Below are 21,630 nucleotides of genomic sequence, written 5' to 3' on the forward strand. Positions count from 1 at the left end.
ATTTGAAGAAATTTTTACTCGTTTTCATAAATTTTTTGCAGTGTACATTTAGTTTGTTCAAGTTTCAACACTTAAGCTCATATCGGCATAATACTAGCAAAAAAAATGCACATCACTGCCTAATGTTTTTTGTTTCATTCATCTCCATTGTTTCCATGATTTCTATGATCAGTTTCTTGGTGTCAATTCACTTTTTACACAATACTGTTGTATTTTAAGGTCTATGCGACGTATTGCGTCACACAAAAAAGTTTTTAATTTTAACTGGAGGTGTTTATTTTTTTGTTGTTTTTTTGTCCCGTCTCTGTTTACCAGGTAAGGACTCCCTGACCCTTGTTTTTGTGGAGACCAAGAAAGGAGCAGACGCCTTGGAGGACTTCCTGTACCGGGAGGGGTACGCCTGCACCAGCATCCACGGCGACCGCTCCCAGAGAGACCGCGAGGAGGCACTGAACCAGTTTAGATCGGGAAAGTGCCCCATTCTGGTTGCAACTGCGGTCAGTAAACCACAAACTTAGTTTTTTTGGGAGACTACAGAGTCAGCAGGACTGTTGTAATGTTTTTTTTTTTGTCATGTTGGTCCCTCAGGTTGCAGCTCGAGGTCTGGACATCTCCAACGTGAAACACGTCATTAACTTTGACCTTCCGAGTGACATAGAGGAGTACGTCCATCGTATCGGACGTACGGGGCGAGTCGGAAACCTGGGTTAGTGAGCACCTTTCTGACTCCTCGATAGAATGATGTAAAGTAGCTCCTAAGTACAATGTTAATGAGTCTTTATGCTACGCTGGTTCTCTGCAGGCCTGGCCACATCGTTCTTTAACGACAAAAACGGGAACATCACAAAGGACCTGCTGGATATCCTGGTAGAAGCTAAACAGGAGGTTCCCTCATGGCTGGAGAGCCTGGCTTATGAGCACCAGCACAAGAGTAGCAGCAGGGGGCGCTCTAAGAGGTGCTTATCAGCTTCATTCTCACTATCCATGTTGAGATCTTAAAAAAAGAAGAAAAAAAAAAAACCTTCCCATTTTTGGCGTGTAAATTTATGCTGGATTTCATGTCATCTCCAGGTTCTCTGGTGGTTTTGGAGCTCGGGATTATCGGCAGACAGCCGCTGGAGGCAGCGCTGTGGGATTCGGGGGGCGAGGAGGACGCAACCAGCAAGGACATGGAGGAAACCGTGGCTTTGGAGGAGGTAAGGACTGTTGGAGGATTGCGGAAAGCGGTGCATAGTTAATGTTATTTGAATGTATTTAAAACCATTAAAATACGGTAGATTAGTTTTCAGAGTTAATACATCCATCCAAAATGTAAACTTCCGGCGTTTTCTAGGGTTAGGGAAGTAAATGAACCTGTGGATGAAGACAGGAGGTTGTGTTTGATTTAATCTCAAAAGATTTGTTTCCTATACTAAAAGCTTTGATTTGAAGTGAGAATTTTATCATGTATTTTTCATTACCGGTGGTGATTTAAGCCATTTGTTCACATCCACAGGTGGTTTTGGGAACTTCTACACAAGCGACGGCTATGGAGGAAATTACTCACATTCTCAAGTGGACTGGTGGGGCAATTAGGTGTCTCCATTCCACCTCACCTCGTCTTTCTTTCCCCCTTTAACTCTCCATCATTTCCCCCAACCATGTCGTCTCCATCCCATCCGTCGTGTCACCTCTATTATTCCCTGGAACCTCCATGCATGTGATTAAACTATTTATACTCATTTATATAGCCCCTCCTTCTATTCCCAGTCAGTCACGTCTTATTAGCTTTAGATTTCTCTTGTGATTTCCATCTTCATTTTTCTCTACAAAGGTTTCCGTTCCTAATTTTCTGCCCAATCCTCGTAATGTTGGCCACTTTTTATAAAGGATCTTGGATTTCTTTTGTTGTTACATCCTGACTTCCCAGTAAAGATCTTTTCAAATCCCCAAAAATAGGAAATCTGCAGGCATTTGTAGGCAGGGTAACATCCTTTTTCTGACCTTTAGCTTCATGCATTTTGGTTGTTTTTTCCCTCCATTTGACCACAGTCAGACAGGCTCCCTGTGTAACTGTATTAAATGCATGGCCGTGTCGTAAAGCAACGGCCAAAAAACTGGGCAAGACTGCAAAGCTAATATTTCTGCAGAAATTCAGACTGAAGAACTTTTTGTTCTCCTTTATTTAAATAGTAGAAAGAACCTTTAGCTCTTTTTCACTTAAAGCATCAATAATTGAATTACTGGTGTCTGACAAAACGACAAACCAGGCCATGAAACGCCATCTTTTCCCACTTGAAGGCAGAAAAAAACTTGCATTTCTTCCAACTCCCACCAATGTAGAGAATCTTTTTGTTTCTGTACTGTGCCTTTAAGAATTTAAACTATGTATGTTGCTTTTCTCACGATAATATCTAACTGGCTGCAAGTATAGTGTAAAGGTTACTGTATTTAATGTAGTGTGGGGGTTAAACACGCACTTCTTCACTCCCATTTGGATGAATCCAAACTAGGCTTGAAGTAAATCAAACCTTGGCAAAAAAAAAATACAAAAAAACAACCTAAAACAAATGAGGAAGGTTTAGTCCTCATGTCCTCTAGAGATATTAACCAGAAAGCTCTTATGAGGCATTTCCCTGAAACTTATAACCTCTGCAAACACATTTCTGTGTCGTTTAAACTTATTCGTTTTAGGATTTGGGGAATAAATCTTGTTTAAATCCAGAGCACCAATTGGAGCCTGCAGCTCGGCTTCCCACAGCCTGTGTCACTAATTGTCACCTACAGACTAAACCTGGTACTGCAGCATTAGAAATGCTCTTTCATGTTACTGCACCTGGTAAAAGGGTTGAAGTGTCCAAATAAGTCGGTCCAGGAGTTTTTCAGTAAATCAGACAAGATTTAAAGTACCAAACAGATTTTTGTTTTTTTTAGCTGACTCTTAGTGCCACCACGCTCATGGGAAACCGAATCTACTTCCTCCTCAAACCTTAGTCTTTTTTTGTTTTGTGTTGTTTTTATCCTGCAACTCTAAAAGGTAAGTTAAAGAAAAACATGCTCACTCTATCCTGGAGAGTTTAATGAAACATCTTCTTTAGAATAAATCTTTCCTTTTTTATTTAAATTTTGTTTTATTTTCTGTTCAGTCCTTAAAATCTAAGTAAAAAGTTGGAGTTACTAATTTGTACTCTGACAACTGGGGCTTCCTGAAGATGTAATGCTTCATTTCCAGAGCACCTTGTAGCTACGTACTAGAACCACTTTCTGTGCAAACTAAACCTAATAAGGATTTTCCACCATCTTGTTGCTACCTTTTGTTTGCAACATGTTGAATTGGTCGAGGCACTGAACAGACATACAGCTGCTAATTATTCACCCACTGGTTGCAGGAAGTTAACAAAAGGTCAGGTTCATGAATCTGAGCAGCTAAAATGTGCTAGTGTGTGGAGGGGGAAAAAAGCTCTGATCCTTAGGAAGCCCTGTTTGGCTTTGCAGATAAAGCTAAAGCTCAAAGCCGACTCTGCACATAAGATATCCAAACTTATTTTCCTTGATTTAAATAAAACAAATCCATGTAAATAGCTGAAATCAAGAGGAATTTCCACAAAAAAAAAATGTGAAGGATTAGAAGTGTGCAAAACGAATCACTCAACATGGACCAGACTGTGTCTGGGAAGCTTTGTTCAGTGGGCAGTGGACAGGGATCAATAACATCCTTTCTTCAGTAATCTGCTGCCTCGAACAAAGCCGGACCAAGACAATAAAACATATGCGAGTGTTGTTGTTTTTTTGGTCAAGGAGTTAAAAACGCTGAGCAGATTGATGTAGATCTAAAGCAGGCTTTAGTGACAAATACCCGATTTTCCAATCCTGTAAATTTTTTTTCTTCTGTTTGACTTTTAATTGAAATTGTCCAGTTATTCTTTAGCTCCAGTTCCGTCACACGTGTAACTGAAACTATTTCGCTTTATTGTTATAAATGAAGCGTTTTCCAGTAAGAACAGAAGACGGCTGTTACGGGATGCTTTGTCGCACTCCACTGTCTCATTACACTTTATAGCCATTTATCAAAAAAACAAAAACTGAAATTTAGATGCATTCTTCGCTTCGTTAAACAAATTCACCTCAAAGTCTGAGTGATCGGTTTATGAGCTACACTTAAATGTGGCTCATTAGAGGACTTTTAGCCCCTCAGTTTTTTTTTTTTTTTTTTTTGATTCTTGCAGCAATGGTTGATAGTCTCCATATTAAATTTCTTCATAGAACAGCTGCTTGATGTGAGCAAATAACCAGCACCGAGATAGAATCTGTAAAGGTACAATAGTTGCTATCGACAATCAACTTTGAAGGACAAACCTGAGTTTAAAAATTCTCGCATTTGGCTGTCATGTCTCCATGCAGCTGTCCAGCTTCAAAGCAGTGTCTTCCATGATGATAAAAAGCAACCATAGTTGAGGGCAATCCTTCAAACCCGTAAATTGGTTTGACTCACTGAGGCTAACCACTATTAAGCTGTTTGAAATCGGAACAACCGACTTCAGATTTTGACCGTGTTGCGAGCTGTGTTACCGTTACGTTTACCATTAAAATATGGATACCGTCACCATTTGTTACTTGAATACGAAGCGGCTGCTGCTCCCAAGCAGCCACTTTTACTTATGTATTATTCTCGTTGTTATTGTTAAAGTTAAATCACGTTCCCTGATTGAGTACAGTACAAGTTCTAGAAAATGCTGTGCCTTCTACTGACCACTAGGGGGCAATGAAGGAATAAGCACTTTGTTGGCAGCTGCATGTTTTGATATATTTTTTTTCTATTATTCTAAGCGGTGGAAGGTAAATTGTTTACTTTAATATTTGTAGGCCACTCCTGTCAAATAGAAGTCCGATATGCAATGCACGTCCGTTTTATGAACAAATTGCACTGTTAGTTGTTTTTGCCAAATAAATCGAGCTACCACTGTGTCCCAGATTTAAAACCTTGATAACACTGCTGGGCACAAATTTCTACCAAAGTGAATTTTTTTTTGCTTGCTTAGATTATGTACTCGAATCCCTTTTTGATTTTTATGCTACATTTAATTAATAATACTGTTAGCAGTTAGCGTGCTAATGGACTGACCTATTTCCAAAATGTGCATAGTGCCTTGTAATGACTGAATTACTTAATTCATACATTGGTTAGGGCTGGGTATGCTTTCAGTTGGACATGAAATCCAGACTATTGCTCTCTAAATATTGAAACTAGGTGTGTAAATGTGATATCTGTATGTGAATGTCACAGATCGACTACCTCAAGGTATAATTTAAACAACCAGAGGGGCATTCAGAGAGCTCATCCTTAAGGCTGGGGGCTTTATTTGATGCCTTTTTTTTTTTAATAAAGGAAATTGTTTTGCTAGTGTTGCCATTTCATCGGGTTTAATAAATTTCATTGCCAGTAGGGTTTTAACTCATTACTATAGGGTGTTTGCACCGTCTGCAGCACAAGCTCTTTTCAGATACAAATCAGGCACAAACTGACAAAATAATTCTGGTGCTGCTAAAATGTAAACATTTTGTGTTATTACTGTTTTTTTTAGCTACTTTACTTCAGGAATGTTTGTCATTCTCAATTTGCCCAGCATTATAGTCCCATTTGCAGTTGCACAAGGCTGATTCTCATGATTTACAGCTTTATTAGCAACACGTTTAGCACTTTAAAAGATCTGCAAATCCTTGTAGTGTTGCTTGCTAGTTTGCAACTGCAACCATGCTAATGTTCAAAATGCATTTGCTAGGATTTTGCAACACTTTTTTTTTTTATCGTTGACCTGTACCTATGCAGAATCTAAAAGCATGTTTTTACACTCGCTGGTAAAATGCGAATATAGCGAATTCATACAGATCATTTCAAGCACATTCTGTATTTTTTGTGACTAAAACCTTTATTTACCAGCACTTTATTTATTTTTTTTCTAAAACCCATTGATGCCTTATATTGGTGACGGATACCCAGCCCTAAAGGAGCAGATAGTCGCGTTTGTTCCTGACATGCTCATTTACGCTGATGACTCTGTGCTTGCTAAGTTATTAGCAGGAACGCTATTAAAGACATGAAGAACAATTTATGGTGCTATGCTCCCATTGCTGCGGGCCTGCAGGCCTCCCTGTTGTGAAATAACTTTGAATCCTAACAGTGTTTTGCAGAAAATGCTGTTAAAGCTCGATTACGTCTTATGTAGCACTCGTCCTTCATGCCTCTGGAGAGGTTTTACGATTGAAGGTATTTGCGGCGTAGCACAGCAAGGAGAGGTAAGGAACAATCCTTCCAGATAGAAAACAGTTTTTATTTTTATTATTTTATTTTAATGGGACCAGGTGGAGCTCTAGTCAGCAGCAACTGTAGGATTCAACCGTTTGCAGAGTCCTTGAGTCTTAGCTGCTAGTTTGTGTAATTTATCAAGCATTTTGGGGGCAATATGTTTATTTTTATAAGCCTAATACAAAAGTTGATGTTTTACAAAGTGACTTGACCAAAAGACAGTAAACAAAAACACTGGCACTTGAATGTTAAATGTCGTTGGTATGAGTGAAAAAAAAAATCTCTATTTTTCTGGGGTAGTGTGAGCTTTTTAAATGTAAAACAATGCAATGAGTGGGAGCTTCTCACTCATGTCACTGTAACAGGAAGTGCTAATTTGTGCTTTCTTTTAGAGTGCCAAAATAACTTTATTTTCATATTTAGAACTGGAACCTGTGAGGCGTTCAGGTACCTCTTGAATCCCCCGTTTCTGACAGGATCATCTTAAAACCAAAGTTTTAGTTTAATGCTATCACGGTTTGTTCACGTCAGATTGATTATAAGGTGGCTTGACCAAAGCCTGTTTGTTCAAACCTAAAATTTCAAGTAAAAGGTCTTTAAAATTGCAATATTGTCCATTGTTGATTCAATTGAGTAACGCTTTAAGTGAAGCATTGTTACCGTGACATATGAAGTGAAACGCCCCACACAGGTTATATTAAGTCATATTTATGGTCCATAAACCTGTTTGTGCGACAGGCTCCATTGCTAATTTTAGGATCAAATCTTCAATCGGCAAACGGATTAGAATAAATTCCAAATATGCCAAGGTTTGGATTAAAAACAATAAAATGATTAAATACCATTTTGTAAAAAAAAATAAAATAAAAAAACGATAAACATGCAGTACAAAAGAAAAAGGTCAAGATTCTCTTCAAGTTCTTTTTTTTTTTTTTTCCTCCATTCTCGTTAATACCCTCGTGAATGTTTGGCAAGTGGCCATCTTTAAAGTCTCCCTCACGCAGAATTGACTGTGGTTCTATTGCTATGTTGTTGTGATTTGCATATTTTTTTAGGCAACAGTGCATTAATGCTGTCACAGGAGAGTTTCTGGCCAGTCAGGAAAAAATTTGGCTTTTTTTTTTTTTTTTTTTAAGCAAACTAATTGCACAGAAACAATATTGTGGTGACTTTCTCTGTTTAAAAAGACTGCAATCTAAATAAGTAGAGGCGTGCTTTTGAATGATTGTGTTTTACTGGGTGGATTTAAGAGTCCAGTGCTGTCTTCATTACTGATTGGCCAGACCGCTCTACGTGATCTAGCAGAAGCACCAGCCTGGTAGATAGTATTTGCTTTATGTATTAGTTTAGGAAGTGTGCATGAAGAGCACTGCACGAAAAGGAAAAAAAAAAAAAAAGAAAAAATGTGCAACTATTCTGATTTTACCACAATTAAAAGTTTGGATTTGCAGATGTGATCGGTGTTTGTCATTTTTTTCTGCTGTTACATGTGTTTGAAGAGAAAATATGACTTGCAGCAAGGAAAATAAGTATTTGAAGACCATAATATTTTGCAAGTTCTCTGACTTAGAAATCATGGTGGGGTCTGAAATTGTCCTTGTAGGTGCATGTCCACTGTGAGAGACGTGATCTAAAAAAAAAAATATCCAGAAATCACACTGTATGACTTGTTTTGTTTTTTTAAAACTATTATTTGTATGATTATAGCTGCAAATAGTATGTGAACACCTGAGAAAATCAGTATCTCGTACAGTAGCCTTTGTAATTACAGAGGTCAAACGTTTCCTCTAGGTCGGAGGTCTTCAACAGGGAGGTACATGACCTCTATGGGGTCTATGGAGGTGCTGCATGGGGTCGCGAAAGCTTTGGTTGATTTTATTTTTTTTTATATATTCCCCCCTGTAATTTTCCACCAATTGAAATGTTTTTAAATACACATTAACATAAATTTAACACACTGTAGTAAACAGATAAATGGAGGCAGATGTCTTTAATCAACGCACACATTCAGCGACACACATGAGCTCTTTCAAGCTGGGCACCATTTCATTCACAACACCTGTCCCATCAACCAGGAATCCGGATCAGAAATACTCTAATAATCCCAGGGAGAAATTACTTTCTTTACATCCCTCCAGCTGTAGCAGAGTGAGTATAGGACCAGTTTAATATAACACTATTTATATAATTAGGGGGTCCCTACTCCATCTTTCAATCAGTTTGGTGGTCCTTGGCCTGGAAATCATTGGAGACCCCTGTTTAGGTTTTTCACCAGATTTACACTTACTGCAGGAGTGATTTTGGCCCACTCCACACAGCTCTTTAGATCAGACAGGTTTCCTGGCTGTCGCTGAGAAACGAGTTTGAACTGCCTCCAAAGATTCTCTATTGGGTTTAGGTCTGGAGACTGGATAGGCCATGGCAGAACCTTGATCTGCTTCTTCCAGAGCCACGCCTTGGGTTTTTAATAGCTGTGTGCTTCGGGTCATTGTCATGTGGGAAGACCCAGCCTCGATCCATCTTCAGTGCTCTGAGCGATGGTTTGTCTCCCAAACTGTTGCATTTCATGGCCCTGGTTATCCTCTCCTAATAAAGTGCAGTTGTCCTGTCACTTGCAGAAAAACACCCCGTAAGCATGATGCTACCACCCCCATGCTTCACATTAGGGATGCTGTTCTTGGGATGGTACTCATCTTCCAGCGGTCTCATACAAATGCTTAAAATATTTATATATTTATGGATTTTTTCTTATTTTTTAGATTATGTCTCACAGTGGACATGCACCTACAATGACAGTTCCAGACGCCTCCATGATTTCTAAGCGGGAGAACCTGCAAAAATAGCAGGGTGTTCAAATAGACTTGGACGGATTTATTTTATCATTTTGTATACAGAAGTGTAAACAAAAAGAAATTTCATTAACAGCTCTCTAGCCTTTCATTTTTTTTTTTTATTGTAGCCTTGGAAAAAAATATAAAATACAAAAAAACAGCAATATAAACATATGACTGTATATTTACAGTGCCAACATTTCAGGGTTATTTCTTTACTTAAATACTTATTTTTCATCACTTTATTTCCTCTATCATAAAAGAAAATTCTTTTAAAACATGGGGGAAAAAATAATTTATTCAGCTAGAAACATTTACAGCCTTTTCTTCCTTTGGCACTTCAAGGCCTGAGGGTCCAATAGATTAAACATTCTAATCAGTAAAAATAAGCTGAATAATCAGCCATAGCTGGAATCTCATAGAGAGGGAAGGATTTCTTCCTGTCAGTCGAACTGCAGGGCGAAATGCATTTGGTCATGATTTGCAGGAATCGGGCTCTTTTCTGATCCGCTGGTCCTTATGGATGTCCAACCAGAAATCTGGGTTGTCTTGGTACCATTTCACTGGAAGATGCATACAAAATGGTTAATTAACCAATTTAAAGTTTAAAGAAGTGAACTCTGTTAAAGTGTTCTTTAACAGTCCATATAGGATTCAAATCTAGATCTGTAGTGAAACACTTTAGAAACAAGTGTATTTATATACTTTCCATGTTATTGCCAAAATTATTAACCTGGAAACTAGGAACTCTAAAAAAAAATTTATAAAATCCAATGTTCATTGTTTTGTGAATCATTGTACCTGTTTGTCTGATGCCTTCAGCCCAGGACACCTGTGCTCTCCAGCCCAGCTGCTGCAGCTTCTCACTACAGATTGGGTAACAATGGTCGACCTGAGGCCTATAGGAGCAATACAAGTTTTAACTTGGTATCTTGCAAAATTTTAAAAACCTGCCAAATATAACTGACTAACCTGCTGGATACGAACTCAATCCAGTCGTCTGATTCAGATTCAGTCACATTTTTTACCTGAAACATGCAGAAATGGTCAAAGCGTCCGAAAATTACTAATTGATAAACTTCATGAAACAAAATCTTTGACCCTACCATCTTTATAAGTTCCCGTGCCAGTTGGAGGATGGAAATCTCGAAGCTTGTTCCCATGTTGTAGACTTCTCCCACAGTTCCTTTCTCCAGAACCAGCAGGAAGGCCTGAATGGCATCGTCGATGAACAGGAAGTGGCGAGATAGAGGCAGGGTTCCCTGAATGGTGCTGCAGGAGGAAGAAATGAAGACTGTGGATCCTGTGTAGCATCAAATGAAGAGTTCTGTAAGTTGAATCATGCCTACCATTTTCTGTTGTTCTGCAGCAAGGTGAGAAATTTTGGAATAACCTAAACCATTTGGGAGAAAAAAGATGTTTAGATTGTGCCTTAATTTGCTTAAATACTCCTAGGATTGTTCTGAATACCTTCTCGGTGAACTGTCTGGGCCCATAGATGTTGTTGCTCCTGGTAATAATGATGGGAAACTGGCAACAGAGAAGCAGGATGAAGTCGATCCCAAAAAGGTCTAAAAATGGGGGAAAAAAATCCAGACCAAAGCTGGTTTACCTGATATTTATCCCAGTAGGATCTGACCAGATACTCTGCAGCTGCTTTAGTAACAGCATACGGATTGGTGGGGCTTAGCGGACTGTTCTCATCAAACGCCTGAGAGGAAAGAGAAAAACGGCTAGTCTACATGGAAATTCTGATTCAGCAGAAAATTATAAAAAAAACCTGACCGACCTTATCCAGACCAGGTCCGTACACTTCGTCCGTGCTGACGTAGATGAAACGCACAGGCTGGTGTCGAGCTTGATGGGCGGCTTCCAGCAAAACTCTGGTCCCGTCGATGTTGACCCGCTGGAAAATGGAAGGGCACTCGAACGAGGACTCTGCAGGAAAAAAGACGTCTTAATCCAAGCGAACTCTGACCGGATAGATCCTGAACTGTAATCTGATCAGAGGCAGCTCACCAACGTGGGTTTTGGCGGCCAGGTGAAAGACGACGTCAACGTTTTCAGTGAGGAAAATGTGATTTACCAACTGAGGGTTGCACACGTCTCCCTGTTCACCATGCAGAAACAGAATCTGTATTTTTTGCACATGATTTTCCAATAAATATTGCAAGATTTAAAAAAAAAAACAATTTTTACCCGAATAAAAGAATAGTTGGCTCTGTTTTGAACTCCTTCCAGACTCCTGGGACTGCAGCAGTAATCCAACTGCAACATAAAATAGATCAACAATTGTTTTTCCCATGCAAAATAATTTATCTTCTTTTTCCCCTGCCTGCCACAATTATCTTAATAAACTAGTAAAAATAAGTATGCAAATTTTAGTTTTTCAACAAATAAAGTACCCTTTATTTGTCTTTATAGGAGATTTTTGGGGGGTTATGGGTAAATTATTTAAATAAACAAATGAAAAAGGCAGAAATGAAGGCATGCAGCTACAAAACTTGGGAGCAAATTATAAAATACAGATCAATCCTGGAGGAAAACCAGACAATACATGCTTAATACATTTTAATGCTGTATAATTATGTACTATTAAAGGTCGTTACAGGAAAACCACTTAAATTTTTCTTGGTCACAAAATGTGTAATGAGTCGTTCAAGACTTACAATATCCAGGTTAATGATTCTCCAATCGGGGTAACTGGCAACCAGCGAACACACCAGATGAGATCCTCTGCGAATTTACAGAATATTTAGAGCATATTTATTCTGTAAGTATAGAAAACACGAGTGTTTTTAGCTTTTAATCATATTTAAAGTTAACCTACATGAACCCGGAACCTCCTGTAACCAGAACCGTCTTGTTAAAGTCCATTATCTGCTTTTCCTCCGACTGTCATGGCCTCTTTAGCTATGAAATATAATTTTATGACATTTTGCAGCTGATTGTGAATACCGTGTTTTCCTCTTTACAGTACACGGATTGTGTGAGATGTGCGACAGTTGTAGAACTTTTAACGGCAATGTTGACACGTTGAAAGTGGGAGGTGCGTAACAGTGCGTGTCAGCTGCTCTCTATAATTTGATTGGATATTGGCTATGATGTAAGAAGGATTCCATCATTTCAATTGGCGAAACACAGGTCAATCAAACTGTCAGCTGTAAAAAAAGGTTGAGAAGCTGCTTTAAGTGAGCTAAAATATTTGATGTTCCGGGATTCTTTTCAAAGTAAAAGCCTTGGTTGGGCCTGATGGATATGAGGTAATTTACTTTATTAATTATTTTTGGGATTTATTTTCATTTTGTTGGTATTCTCTTCTAAATTTATTAGTCAATTATCCTCCCGTTCCTTGTTCCAAGTTAAAATCAAACGTTACTGTAAGCTTTTATTTTTGTACTTCAATAACACCTTTCCGGTTTAACCTTCGGAGAACATGGCTAGCTTCGTACCCCGGCAGTTCCACTTCTGACTTCGTGGCTCATTGAACTGATTAGCTGACGTTTATTTTTCTTTATCGTTTCTCGTCAAAGCGCAGGAAAATGTCACTTTTATCGGTGACCCTCGCCGCTGCGCTGCTGCTCATCTTGGAGGCTTCGGGGAAAACTGTGAGGGGGGTCTTCAGGAGCGAAGCGGCCAGGGAAGAAAATGGCCAGTTCATCACCAAATTCATGTATCAAGGTAACGGTGCTGATGTACAACTGCGGCTCCAATCAGACACAGCTGCTCAGCTACAGTAGGGGAACTAAATGTTCATATTTTTCACTGCTTTACTTTCATTTTTATGTGTTATCTGCATTAAAGGGGTGTAACTCACTAACTAATCATTAACTTTCATGTTGGTAGTGATTGTCAGCTAATAAATCTCCCAATTTTTTTTTAACCTTTTAGGCATAATTACTCTTCTGAGGACCGCTAATAATAGTTAACTATTAGAAAAATAGTTGATTATTCAAAATAATCAATTGATCATGGATATTCGGATTGTTTCATCCCAAAAGTCCTCATTGGAAAGTCATATAGACTGAAAGACTAAATGATCAAGTATCGATATTAAAGTTCGATATTCGATATTTAAATAACAGATAAACACAGTTACAAAAAATCAATAATGTGTAAGAAAAAAAAAACACTGTTTTTTTTTTTTTTATGTAACTGTGTTTCACAAGTAGTAATGTATTTTGAGAACTGAAATGAATGAGGAAATTTTTTAAGAATATATGATGGTTAAAATTAAAATTTTATAATGTAAATAAGTTTTTGGGGGCGTTTTGAGACCCAGATCAAGCACAGATTTGCATTACCACTTAGTACGGAAGAGGATTAGGACCACTGAAAAAAAAAAATGTTAACTGATCTTTAAATTTTATTTCATTATAATATGAGAAAAAAGTCAGAATTCTGACTTTAATCTCGGATTTCTGACTTTTTTTTGTCAGAATTTGGACTTTATCTAGGAATTCGGACTTTAATCTCTGAATTCGGACTTTAATCTCTGAATTCTGACTTTAATCTCTGAATTCTGACTTTAATCTCTGAAATCATACTTTAATCTCTGAAATCATACTTTAATCTCTGAAATCATACTTTAATCTCAGAATTCGGACTGAATTCTGATAGCTAACAAACATATTGGCATCAAGCCATAGCCATGTCTGTTTTAGAGATTAGCTCTCTTGTATTATTCACCTTCTGCTCCTCCATAAATTAAATAAAAAGTCGCCTAATTCCGTCATTTTTCACCAATGTGTTACTGGCCCTCCCAAAAAGCTCACATCTTTGTCAGTGAAGCTGAGTGCTCCCACATTTCTTCCTTCATGGTTCCCATCTACATTAAGATCCAAAATTCTGAGATTAAAGTCAAAATTCTGAGATTAAATTCTGACTTTTTTCCCCATATACTGAAATAAAATTTAACAATCAGTTCACTTTTTTTTTCCAGTGGCCCTAATCCTCTTCTGTAACTTAGGCTTTTATGAAGACGTTTTAGTTTCTCCTTTATTTTATTTCCTTAGAAATTGAACATAAAAACGTCCCAGTTCGTTTAACTGTTATTTTAATAGTAATAATAGTTTAACTTTATTAATCTCACACTGGAGAAATTTACCTCTGCATTTGACCCAGTCCATTGGGAAGCAGTGGGCTGCCATTGTGCAAGGCTCCCAGGGGAGCAGTGTGGTTAATGGTCTTTGCTCAGGAACCCAGAGTGGCAGTCTGTGGGGACCGAACCGGGCACTTGCAACCTTCCCAGAGCACACGCGCACTGCTCTAACCACTATCAACCGACACTCCTGTTTTCCAGGTAATGCCGGCCTGTTGGTGTGTCGTCTGGACAACCCATCCCTGGCAGCAGAGAAGGAGGCTAGACTGCTGCTGTACCAGGACCTGGATTCAGACCTGGACAACCTGAGCTGCTCCCAGCGACTCGGCAGAGCCCAGTTTAACAGTAGGTATCCCGGTGTGATGGTTAAACTTTCATCTTTAAAGCAGGCAAGCAATATTTCTGTATTCTTCTCACCTCCTGCTTTAGTTCCTCTCAACCAGGAAGAACGTAACAAGACAATCCCTCATCAGTCTTCGCCTACAGCCTGGCAGGTCTTCTATGCTGACAGATATACTTGTGAGGTAAATGAGTATGTTACTTTTTTTTCCCAAAAACGTGTGGATAAAAAAAAAAAACTGAAGAAAAAGGATTGGTAAAGATGTCCCATTTCCCAGCAGGAAAGCTCAGTAACTCCATCCTATGCCGATGTCAGCTTCAGTCTACTGCTGTTTAATTCCGACTCTGCTGGGAACCCGCTGGATCACTTCAGCGCAGAGGAAGCAGGTCAGACTACTCTGAACTATCCTGTGCTTGTTTGTAGCTCCATCCACCTTTAATCCACTCTTTAGATAGAATAAAAACCCCTTTATTGTCCCACAATGGGAAAATGGTCACAAAAATATGGACCTTAAAAAGTGTATTAAAATAACAGAATAAAAGAGTTAAGTGTGTTTGTTTGTCCTGTTTGTCTCTGTGTTGCATAATACCGCCCCTACCATGTTTTAGATTGCAGCCAGTGTGTTTAAAAGCACCCTGTTCCTCATCTTTGCAGTCTAGATTTTATTTAACTGCTGTAGATTGTCATTGGGACCAGCTTGGGGAATAGCATAGAACCTTAAACCACCCTGAAATGTTTCCCACCCTGATTCGTCTGCCGGTTGTTTTCGTTTTTCCTCAGGGCTGCATAGTTTCTACTTCCTCCTGCTGCTGGCCTACTTCATCGCCTGCTGCATCTACATCCAGCCTCTGCATCAGGCGCTGAGGAAAGGGGGGCCCATGCACACTGTCCTCAAGGTGCTGACCACAGCGCTGGCTCTGCAGGGCTGCTCTGCCCTCTGCAACTACATCCACCTGGCCAGGTAGGGTCTTTGCGACCATTAAAGTTCAGCTTTAGTTTTTGAACTTCTTTGGCAGCAATTACAAAAAAAAAAAAAAAAAAACTCTAAAGGAAAAAGATAAACAGTTATTCTCATATGTATTTGAAACACGTCAGCTCGGCTGAGCAACATGCATTTTGTTTCTTCCTGTGAGACTGACAGACGGGTTTATGTCAGAAACACATTTGTATTGAGTTAAAGGGATGTTAATATTTGAGTGTGGTGCAGCCAAACGCCTGACTTGATTCTGATGGAGATTAAATCACATCTAAAATATTTTCAGCTTCTTGCAAAAGATAAACCATAAAAAAAAAACAAGTGGAGACATGCACAAAACTTAGGAGGACCTTAGGAATCCAGGTGCCAAAGGTAGCAGAAGCTCAGATAAACAGATTTGTTACAGTGAGTGAAATATTTTAATCTTTTACTTTTTTGATTATTATGTTTTGCAGATAAAAAAAAAACTAAAATAAGACTATTACATAAGATCACTCTTCCGGATCAAACCTAAGAGAGTATTCAGAGGAAACCTAGAAGAAAATAAAGTCTTATCTCACTTTAAGTTGGATAATGAGTGAAATCAGTGACTAAAAATGTTGAACTTAATTTTTTGAAGGTATGTTTATCTATGTGAGTGAAAATGATCTCCCAGCAGTGAATAAATCTTAACCATCCTGTAAACTGGGGTCTTATTTTCTGCAGATACTCCAGAGACGGAACTGGCATCCCGCTGATGGGCAGCCTGGCAGAGTGTATGTTTACCGTTCTCCATACTTCCCGATAACACTACTTTAAAAGATTCCTGGCTAAAGATTGAGCCACCAGATGTAGATCCGTTTGGTATGATCCACTCTCCCTTTGTGTCTCTGTGCAGTCTGGGATATGGTGTCCCAGGTGTCCATGCTGTACATGCTGCTGAGCCTGTGTATGGGCTGGACTCTGAGTCGAGGCAGGAAGCCTCAGTCCAGACCTCTGCAGTGGGAACGGTCCCCAGCTTCAACGGCCGTTGCCGTTGGGGGGGTGGTCACTCAGGTATGTAGGTTTTTCTTCATGTAATCGGGTCAAACGTTTAATCATGAGTTCTGCAGCTTAGTGGTGGCCTGGTTTGTGGTTTCCAGGGTGTGCTGCTGCTGTGGGAGCAGTATTCTGAATCAGAGAGTGAACATCACAGCTACCACGCCCAGCAGAGTCTAGCAGGTCTCCTCCTCCTGGCTCTGAGAGTGGGCCTCTCCCTCCTGCTGGCGTCTGTCCTCTACCAGATCATCTCCACAGAGAGGAGCACCCTGAAGAGAGACTTCTACCTCACCTTTGCTAAGGTGACGACATCCAGCAGCACAGCATGCTCCAAACCTACAGTGTCCTCCCCAATTAATGACACCCCTGAGGTTAATACTTTGTACAATCGCCCCTTTTGCCAACAAGAAAGGACTTAATCCGCTCCTATAACAGTTCACAAGATCGGAGAACACATTCTTCCTTGCACAATCTATCTAGATCATCAAGTGTCCTGTCTTATGCACTCTCATCTTTAGCTATCCCCACAGGGTTGAGGTCTGGGTACTGATATAGCCATAGGAGTACCTTGACTTTGTGACTGCTGCACCATTTTTCTGTAGATTTTGCAACATGTTTTGGATCATTATCCTGCTGAAAGACCCAATGACAACCCGTCTTTAGCCTTCTGGAAGAGGCCTTCAGGTTTTTATTTAAATGTCCCTGCATTTCAAAGCCTTCATAATGCCATGCACCCTAACAAGGTTCCCTGGAAGAGAAACAAGCCCACAGAATCACAGATCCTCCACCATACTTCACGGTGGGCATGAGGTGATTTTTTTGGCACACGTTTAAACGTCAGACCCACTTAGAGTGTTTGTTGCCAAAAAGCTTAACCTTTGTCTCAGGAAAACCAGTTAAAAGTCATGGTGCAAAAGGCATTGATCTGGAAAGGTCAGTTCAATGCAAAATAAATAAATATGGTGCAAAATGCAGTAGAACATTGAGTTGTGTTCTATTTAAGAGATCATAAAAAATCATTTTGAAAGACATTTTCTAGTGTGTTGCAGAGACATGATTATGCTACGTACAGACCGCAAGCAGCAAGAGCAGCAAAGACGTGCAACCTTCTTCATTTTTTATGCTTGTACAAGTTTAGTTCTGACGCACGGTTGAAGCATCTTTGCTGCTCTAGCTGCACGGAGGATAAAGTGGGTATGATGCATGTTGGGCGGAGCTACCCTATGCTTTCTTTGCCTGTAACAATGGCGGCTATATTTGCTGTGATCAGTGGGTAAAAAGTGGTTTTAATGATTTTAAGTGAGAAAGTCCACCTGAAAACTTAATCTGTGCAGTTAGTTCATCCAGATTACCATCCTGCCTTCCGGCCACATACCGGCGGTGCGCTGTCAGTAGGAATCCCATTCAACAGCATTTTAAGTTAATTTAGGCGTTAATAAACAGTTTCAGAGGAGTGATCACAGTGATCTGTATCATCAGCCAGATCAGTTTCTCTGATTGGTTGATATGGTGCGTCCAGCTGCAAAAGTAACAGCTGCGTTTGCAGCACGTCGCATGCCTCAGATGCTCAAACTCTCAAAACGCGCTGCTTCAGCTGCTCAGACGTGCTGCACATGCTGTTTAAAATGATCTGCAGGACATGTTGTTGCGCCTTGATGCCCGTCAACCATTGACTTTGCATGTAAACTAGCTTCTCTTGCTGCCTTTGCTGCTTGCGGTCTGAACATAGCATTAGAGTTTCAGCTGTTCAACATGCTGATGGTAGTGGGGGAAAAGCTGTTGCAGAACCCGCTGGCCCTGCAGCGAATGCTGCAAAGCCTCTTCCCAGAGGACCGTAGGAAGAACAGTCCGTGGTGGGGGTGTGAGGGGTTGCTAATGATGATATGGGCTTGAGACACGCAGTGCAGGGATCGTCTGATGGTTGTTTTGGAGACTTTGTGACCCCAAGATTGCACTGTTTGATGCAATTCTGTGACAGTGAGCTTAGGACTTGTTTTTACTCGTCTTACCATCCTCCTCACTGCGCGTTGTCAAGATGAAATTGGGATCTCTTCCAGCCTAGATTGTCGCTGTTCCAGTTGTTTTAAAGTTCTTAATGATTCCTCTGACAGTAGACACAGGCAAGTTAAGGCAAGTGGCTATTTTTCCTGTATCAATTGCCTGACTTATGAAGGTCGACACACATCTGCCTTACTTGAATGGTGTGTTCTCTTGTCCTTGCAATGTTGACTAATGGGTAAAAGAATTAGGCCTCTGTGTCACATCATATCTATACCCCAGGGAAACAGGAAGTCACCAATTACTAATTAAAAGTTCCTGACCTACTTTAGCAACTATAGAAAAATATATTTAAAGGAAATTAATAATTTTTTTTTAGCTGAATTGTTAGGGGTGCCAATAATTGTGGAACACATGATTTTATTTCATTATTTTTCCTAAATATATGATTTTTATTTTTGCCATCAAATAATTTATTTAAATAAAAGGTTGTTTTTTTTTCTTCTCTTTTTTTGCCTTTGGGTTCTATGCTTTTTTTTAAAAAAGGAGAATTTTTCGAAGTTGTCAACCACACCTTAAACAGGGGTACCAGTAATTGCTGAGGGCGCTGTAACACCTATAAACTCCATGGTGTCTTTTCTCCGCAGGGCTGCTTCCTGTGGTTCCTCTGTCACCCCGTCCTCGTTCTCATATCTGTGATCTTCAATGACCACCAGAGAGAGAAGGTGTGAAACCAACAAAACATTCTGAAATGCTAAGCTTCGTTTACGATCATCACAATTTCTCTCACCGCCTTCCTCTAGGTTGTCACCATCGGAGTGATCCTCTGCCAGTCCATCTCCATGGTGATCCTCTACCAGCTCTTCCTGTCTCGCTCCCTCTACTGGGAGGTTTCCTCCCTCTCCTCTGTCTCTTTGCCGCTCACCATGTCCAGAACGAACCACAGGGGGCGCTTATGAGCTCAGCTGCGTTCCCAGCTCTGTGAGATTACGGCGCAGATTGAGGCGTCTCCTCTAACCATCCTCTGTCTCTGTCAGAGGAGCCGCTCAGCTGTTACTGCAACGTTACTACCTCTGACTTCTAACTGCAGAATGTGGCTGGGGATAAAGAACCACTTAGAGGGTCTCTGGGATGTTAAGATGCATGGCCAAGCATGCATCAGCAGGTGATATAGACGTCAGCAGATAAAACAATTAAGCTTGGATGGTGCAAAGTCACCATGCTGATATTAGATAATTGAAAGGATCTAAGAGAGTCTGCATGCAGATAGGGGTCCTTGCCGCAGATTTCTGACTTCTTTTCATATCTTACAGCCACAAACTCTTTGTTTCCTTCCACTCTTCACAGCTTAAGGGAGGAAAAATGAGCCATTAGCACAGATTAGCAGTTTAGGATCTGCTGGATTGTTCTACCAGGATTCTTCTTTGTTCTGCTTCTTATCCTGTTTTAAAGAAAATGATCCCCACAGCATGATGCTGCCACTGCTGTGTTTCAACATGTTTGGGATCTCAATTTCTGACCTTCAAAAATCTTCATGGGGTAATTTATCTATCTTGTGCTGAAATCAAACAGGGAATTGGTTTGAGCTGTATTTCTCTGCAGCTCCTCCAAAGTTCCCAAAGAAACTAATGGCTGCTTCTCTAATTAGGTTAAAGTCAGAGGCCTTCAAAAAACAAGCTTAACTTGTCCATTTTTTTCATTCATTTACGTTTTGTTGTTTAATCTCAATCCTAAATAAACTACATTGCAGTGTTTAGTTGTAACGTGAATAAAAGTTTACAGGGTAAGAACAGTGTTGCAGCGAGCCGTATAGAGATGCAGGGAGTTTATATTACAGTTTGGAGCCTCTAATTTGCCAAAGAGATGGATCAGCTTAGATTTAAACAGACCAACATTTGTTTTAGCAGCAGTTTCCCGCTTTTGTACATGATTCTATTATTATAATTCAATATTTTTGGTGGGCTTTATACATTTTATTGAGATTTGGGGGGATAAAAAAGTAAAAGATGAAGGTGAGCTCAGTAGAGAGGTTTCTGTGGCTTATCGCAAAGTGTCTGGATAGCTGAAAATGTGACAGTAGCATGTGGGATGCAAATCATTTAAACTACATTATCTCTGTAGCTGCAGTGTTTAGCATGACTCTAAAATGCAGATATAGAGGATTACTAAGGCTATCTTTGACATGAAATTAAGTGTATATACATTCCAGTGATATTTGTTTGTTTTTTTTTAATTATTGTGCTAAAACTGAATTATGTTTGTTTCAAAATGCTGCCTGATGGAATCAGATACACAACTGCAGTACAGGAGCCAAGAGAGAAACTGACATCTTTTGTATTTATTCATGTATTTATTTTTTTTAAGTGATTCAAAAATAATTTACTGTAGAGTTTCAGGTGGGATTTATTCAGCAGACTGTTTAAAAATAGCCATTTCCTAACGTTCTGTCTGCTAAATCAGAATTATTTTAATTAGCAGTAAAAAAGGGCAAAATCCTGCACCAGCACTGCTCAAACTGTTTGGTCAAAGAGGCTGACAAGCTTCTACACGACCATTAAAATATACTTGAATGTAAAGTTTTTGTTTTTCTCCTGTTATAAATGTGCAAAATAATCGTATTCCATGTTGCTTTGCACTTGAACAGTGCATGTGTCGATCATTGCTTTATGCATTATACTGCAGCACAATGACAATCTAGCATTTAGTAGCCTATAAAATGTAATGTTTTGGTATGTAAATGTATCTATTCAAACATGAATGCCCATGTCTTACAAGATGTCACCTGTGGAAATAAACATGCCAACTGGATTAGATTAAATGTCATTTTTTTTTATGAAAGAGAAAAGCTAACAACGTCCAAGTTTATTTTATTTTTCTACAAGAGCTGCAGAGATCCTCTCCGATCAAAGAGTGACAAGAAAAGAACAGACTCTTCCTCTGGCTGGCATCGTACGGTGCCCAGGGAGCAGTGTGGGGTTAAGGGTCTTGCTCAGGGACCCAGAGTGCAGGCTGTGGGGATCGAACCGGGTACTTGCATCCACCTCAGAGCACAAGCACTGCTTTAACCACCAGGCCAACACTTCC

General features: G+C 39.7%; 3 protein-coding genes across 7 annotated transcripts in view; 2 read left to right on the forward strand and 1 right to left on the reverse strand.

Moving 5' to 3' along the window:
• The window catches only part of LOC107102432 (putative ATP-dependent RNA helicase Pl10), an 18,972-nt gene extending 12,409 nt beyond the window's left edge, over nucleotides 1-6,563 (forward strand). For all 3 annotated transcript variants that reach the window (XM_015401750.1, XM_015401751.1, XM_015401752.1), the window contains 5 exons: nucleotides 316-497; nucleotides 589-706; nucleotides 803-956; nucleotides 1,072-1,196; nucleotides 1,496-6,563. In XM_015401750.1, the coding sequence (XP_015257236.1) occupies nucleotides 316-497; nucleotides 589-706; nucleotides 803-956; nucleotides 1,072-1,196; nucleotides 1,496-1,575 (659 nt within the window). In that variant the 3' untranslated portion in view covers nucleotides 1,576-6,563. The remainder of the gene's footprint in view (nucleotides 1-315; nucleotides 498-588; nucleotides 707-802; nucleotides 957-1,071; nucleotides 1,197-1,495) is intronic.
• Nucleotides 6,564-9,294: 2,731 nt separating this feature from the next.
• tgds (TDP-glucose 4,6-dehydratase) lies at nucleotides 9,295-12,109 on the reverse strand. Of its 2 annotated transcripts, none has more exons than XM_015401744.1 (12): nucleotides 11,945-12,109; nucleotides 11,784-11,850; nucleotides 11,314-11,382; nucleotides 11,134-11,224; nucleotides 10,904-11,052; nucleotides 10,727-10,825; nucleotides 10,585-10,644; nucleotides 10,464-10,507; nucleotides 10,221-10,386; nucleotides 10,087-10,142; nucleotides 9,916-9,980; nucleotides 9,295-9,677 (listed from the first exon to the last, which is right to left on the reverse strand). In XM_015401744.1, the coding sequence occupies exons 1-12, from the start codon at nucleotides 11,989-11,991 to the stop codon at nucleotides 9,589-9,591; spliced, it is 1,002 nt and encodes a 333-aa protein (XP_015257230.1). In that variant the 5' UTR covers nucleotides 11,992-12,109; the 3' UTR covers nucleotides 9,295-9,588. The 2 variants fall into 2 exon arrangements, with proteins under 2 accessions (XP_015257230.1, XP_015257229.1); XM_015401743.1 differs by having other exon boundaries at nucleotides 9,916-10,013.
• A 461-nt stretch (nucleotides 12,110-12,570) lies between these two features.
• gpr180 (G protein-coupled receptor 180) lies at nucleotides 12,571-21,349 on the forward strand. 2 transcript variants are annotated; one of them, XM_015401738.1, is made up of 10 exons: nucleotides 12,571-12,795; nucleotides 14,417-14,560; nucleotides 14,645-14,739; nucleotides 14,833-14,941; nucleotides 15,336-15,516; nucleotides 16,237-16,286; nucleotides 16,409-16,566; nucleotides 16,653-16,850; nucleotides 19,194-19,271; nucleotides 19,350-21,349. In XM_015401738.1, exons 1-10 carry the CDS (start codon nucleotides 12,657-12,659, stop codon nucleotides 19,503-19,505), a joined length of 1,308 nt encoding a protein of 435 aa, XP_015257224.1. In that variant the 5' UTR covers nucleotides 12,571-12,656; the 3' UTR covers nucleotides 19,506-21,349. The 2 variants fall into 2 exon arrangements, with proteins under 2 accessions (XP_015257224.1, XP_015257225.1); XM_015401739.1 differs by having other exon boundaries at nucleotides 14,836-14,941.
• The last annotated feature ends 281 nt before the right edge of the window (nucleotides 21,350-21,630 follow it).

This window comes from Cyprinodon variegatus, unplaced genomic scaffold, assembly GCF_000732505.1.
Source record: "Cyprinodon variegatus isolate N-32 unplaced genomic scaffold, C_variegatus-1.0 Scaffold1254, whole genome shotgun sequence".
In the NCBI taxonomy this organism is placed as follows: domain Eukaryota; kingdom Metazoa; phylum Chordata; class Actinopteri; order Cyprinodontiformes; family Cyprinodontidae; genus Cyprinodon; species Cyprinodon variegatus.

Excerpts from the sequence above, each read along its gene's own strand:
- tgds (XM_015401743.1), bottom strand. The coding sequence starts at position 11,991 with ATGGACTTTAACAAGACGGTTCTGGTTACAGGAGGTTCCGGGTTCAT. Across the intron at positions 10,387-10,463 it reads CTGCAGAACAACAGAAAATG|CACCATTCAGGGAACCCTGC; the intron begins GTAGGCATGATT and ends TTCCTCCTGCAG. Across the intron at positions 10,143-10,220 it reads CACGGGAACTTATAAAGATG|GTAAAAAATGTGACTGAATC; the intron begins GTAGGGTCAAAG and ends TGCATGTTTCAG.
- gpr180 (XM_015401738.1), top strand. The coding sequence starts at position 12,657 with ATGTCACTTTTATCGGTGACCCTCGCCGCTGCGCTGCTGCTCATCTTG. Across the intron at positions 15,517-16,236 it reads AACTACATCCACCTGGCCAG|ATACTCCAGAGACGGAACTG; the intron begins GTAGGGTCTTTG and ends TATTTTCTGCAG. Across the intron at positions 16,851-19,193 it reads TCTACCTCACCTTTGCTAAG|GGCTGCTTCCTGTGGTTCCT; the intron begins GTGACGACATCC and ends TTTTCTCCGCAG.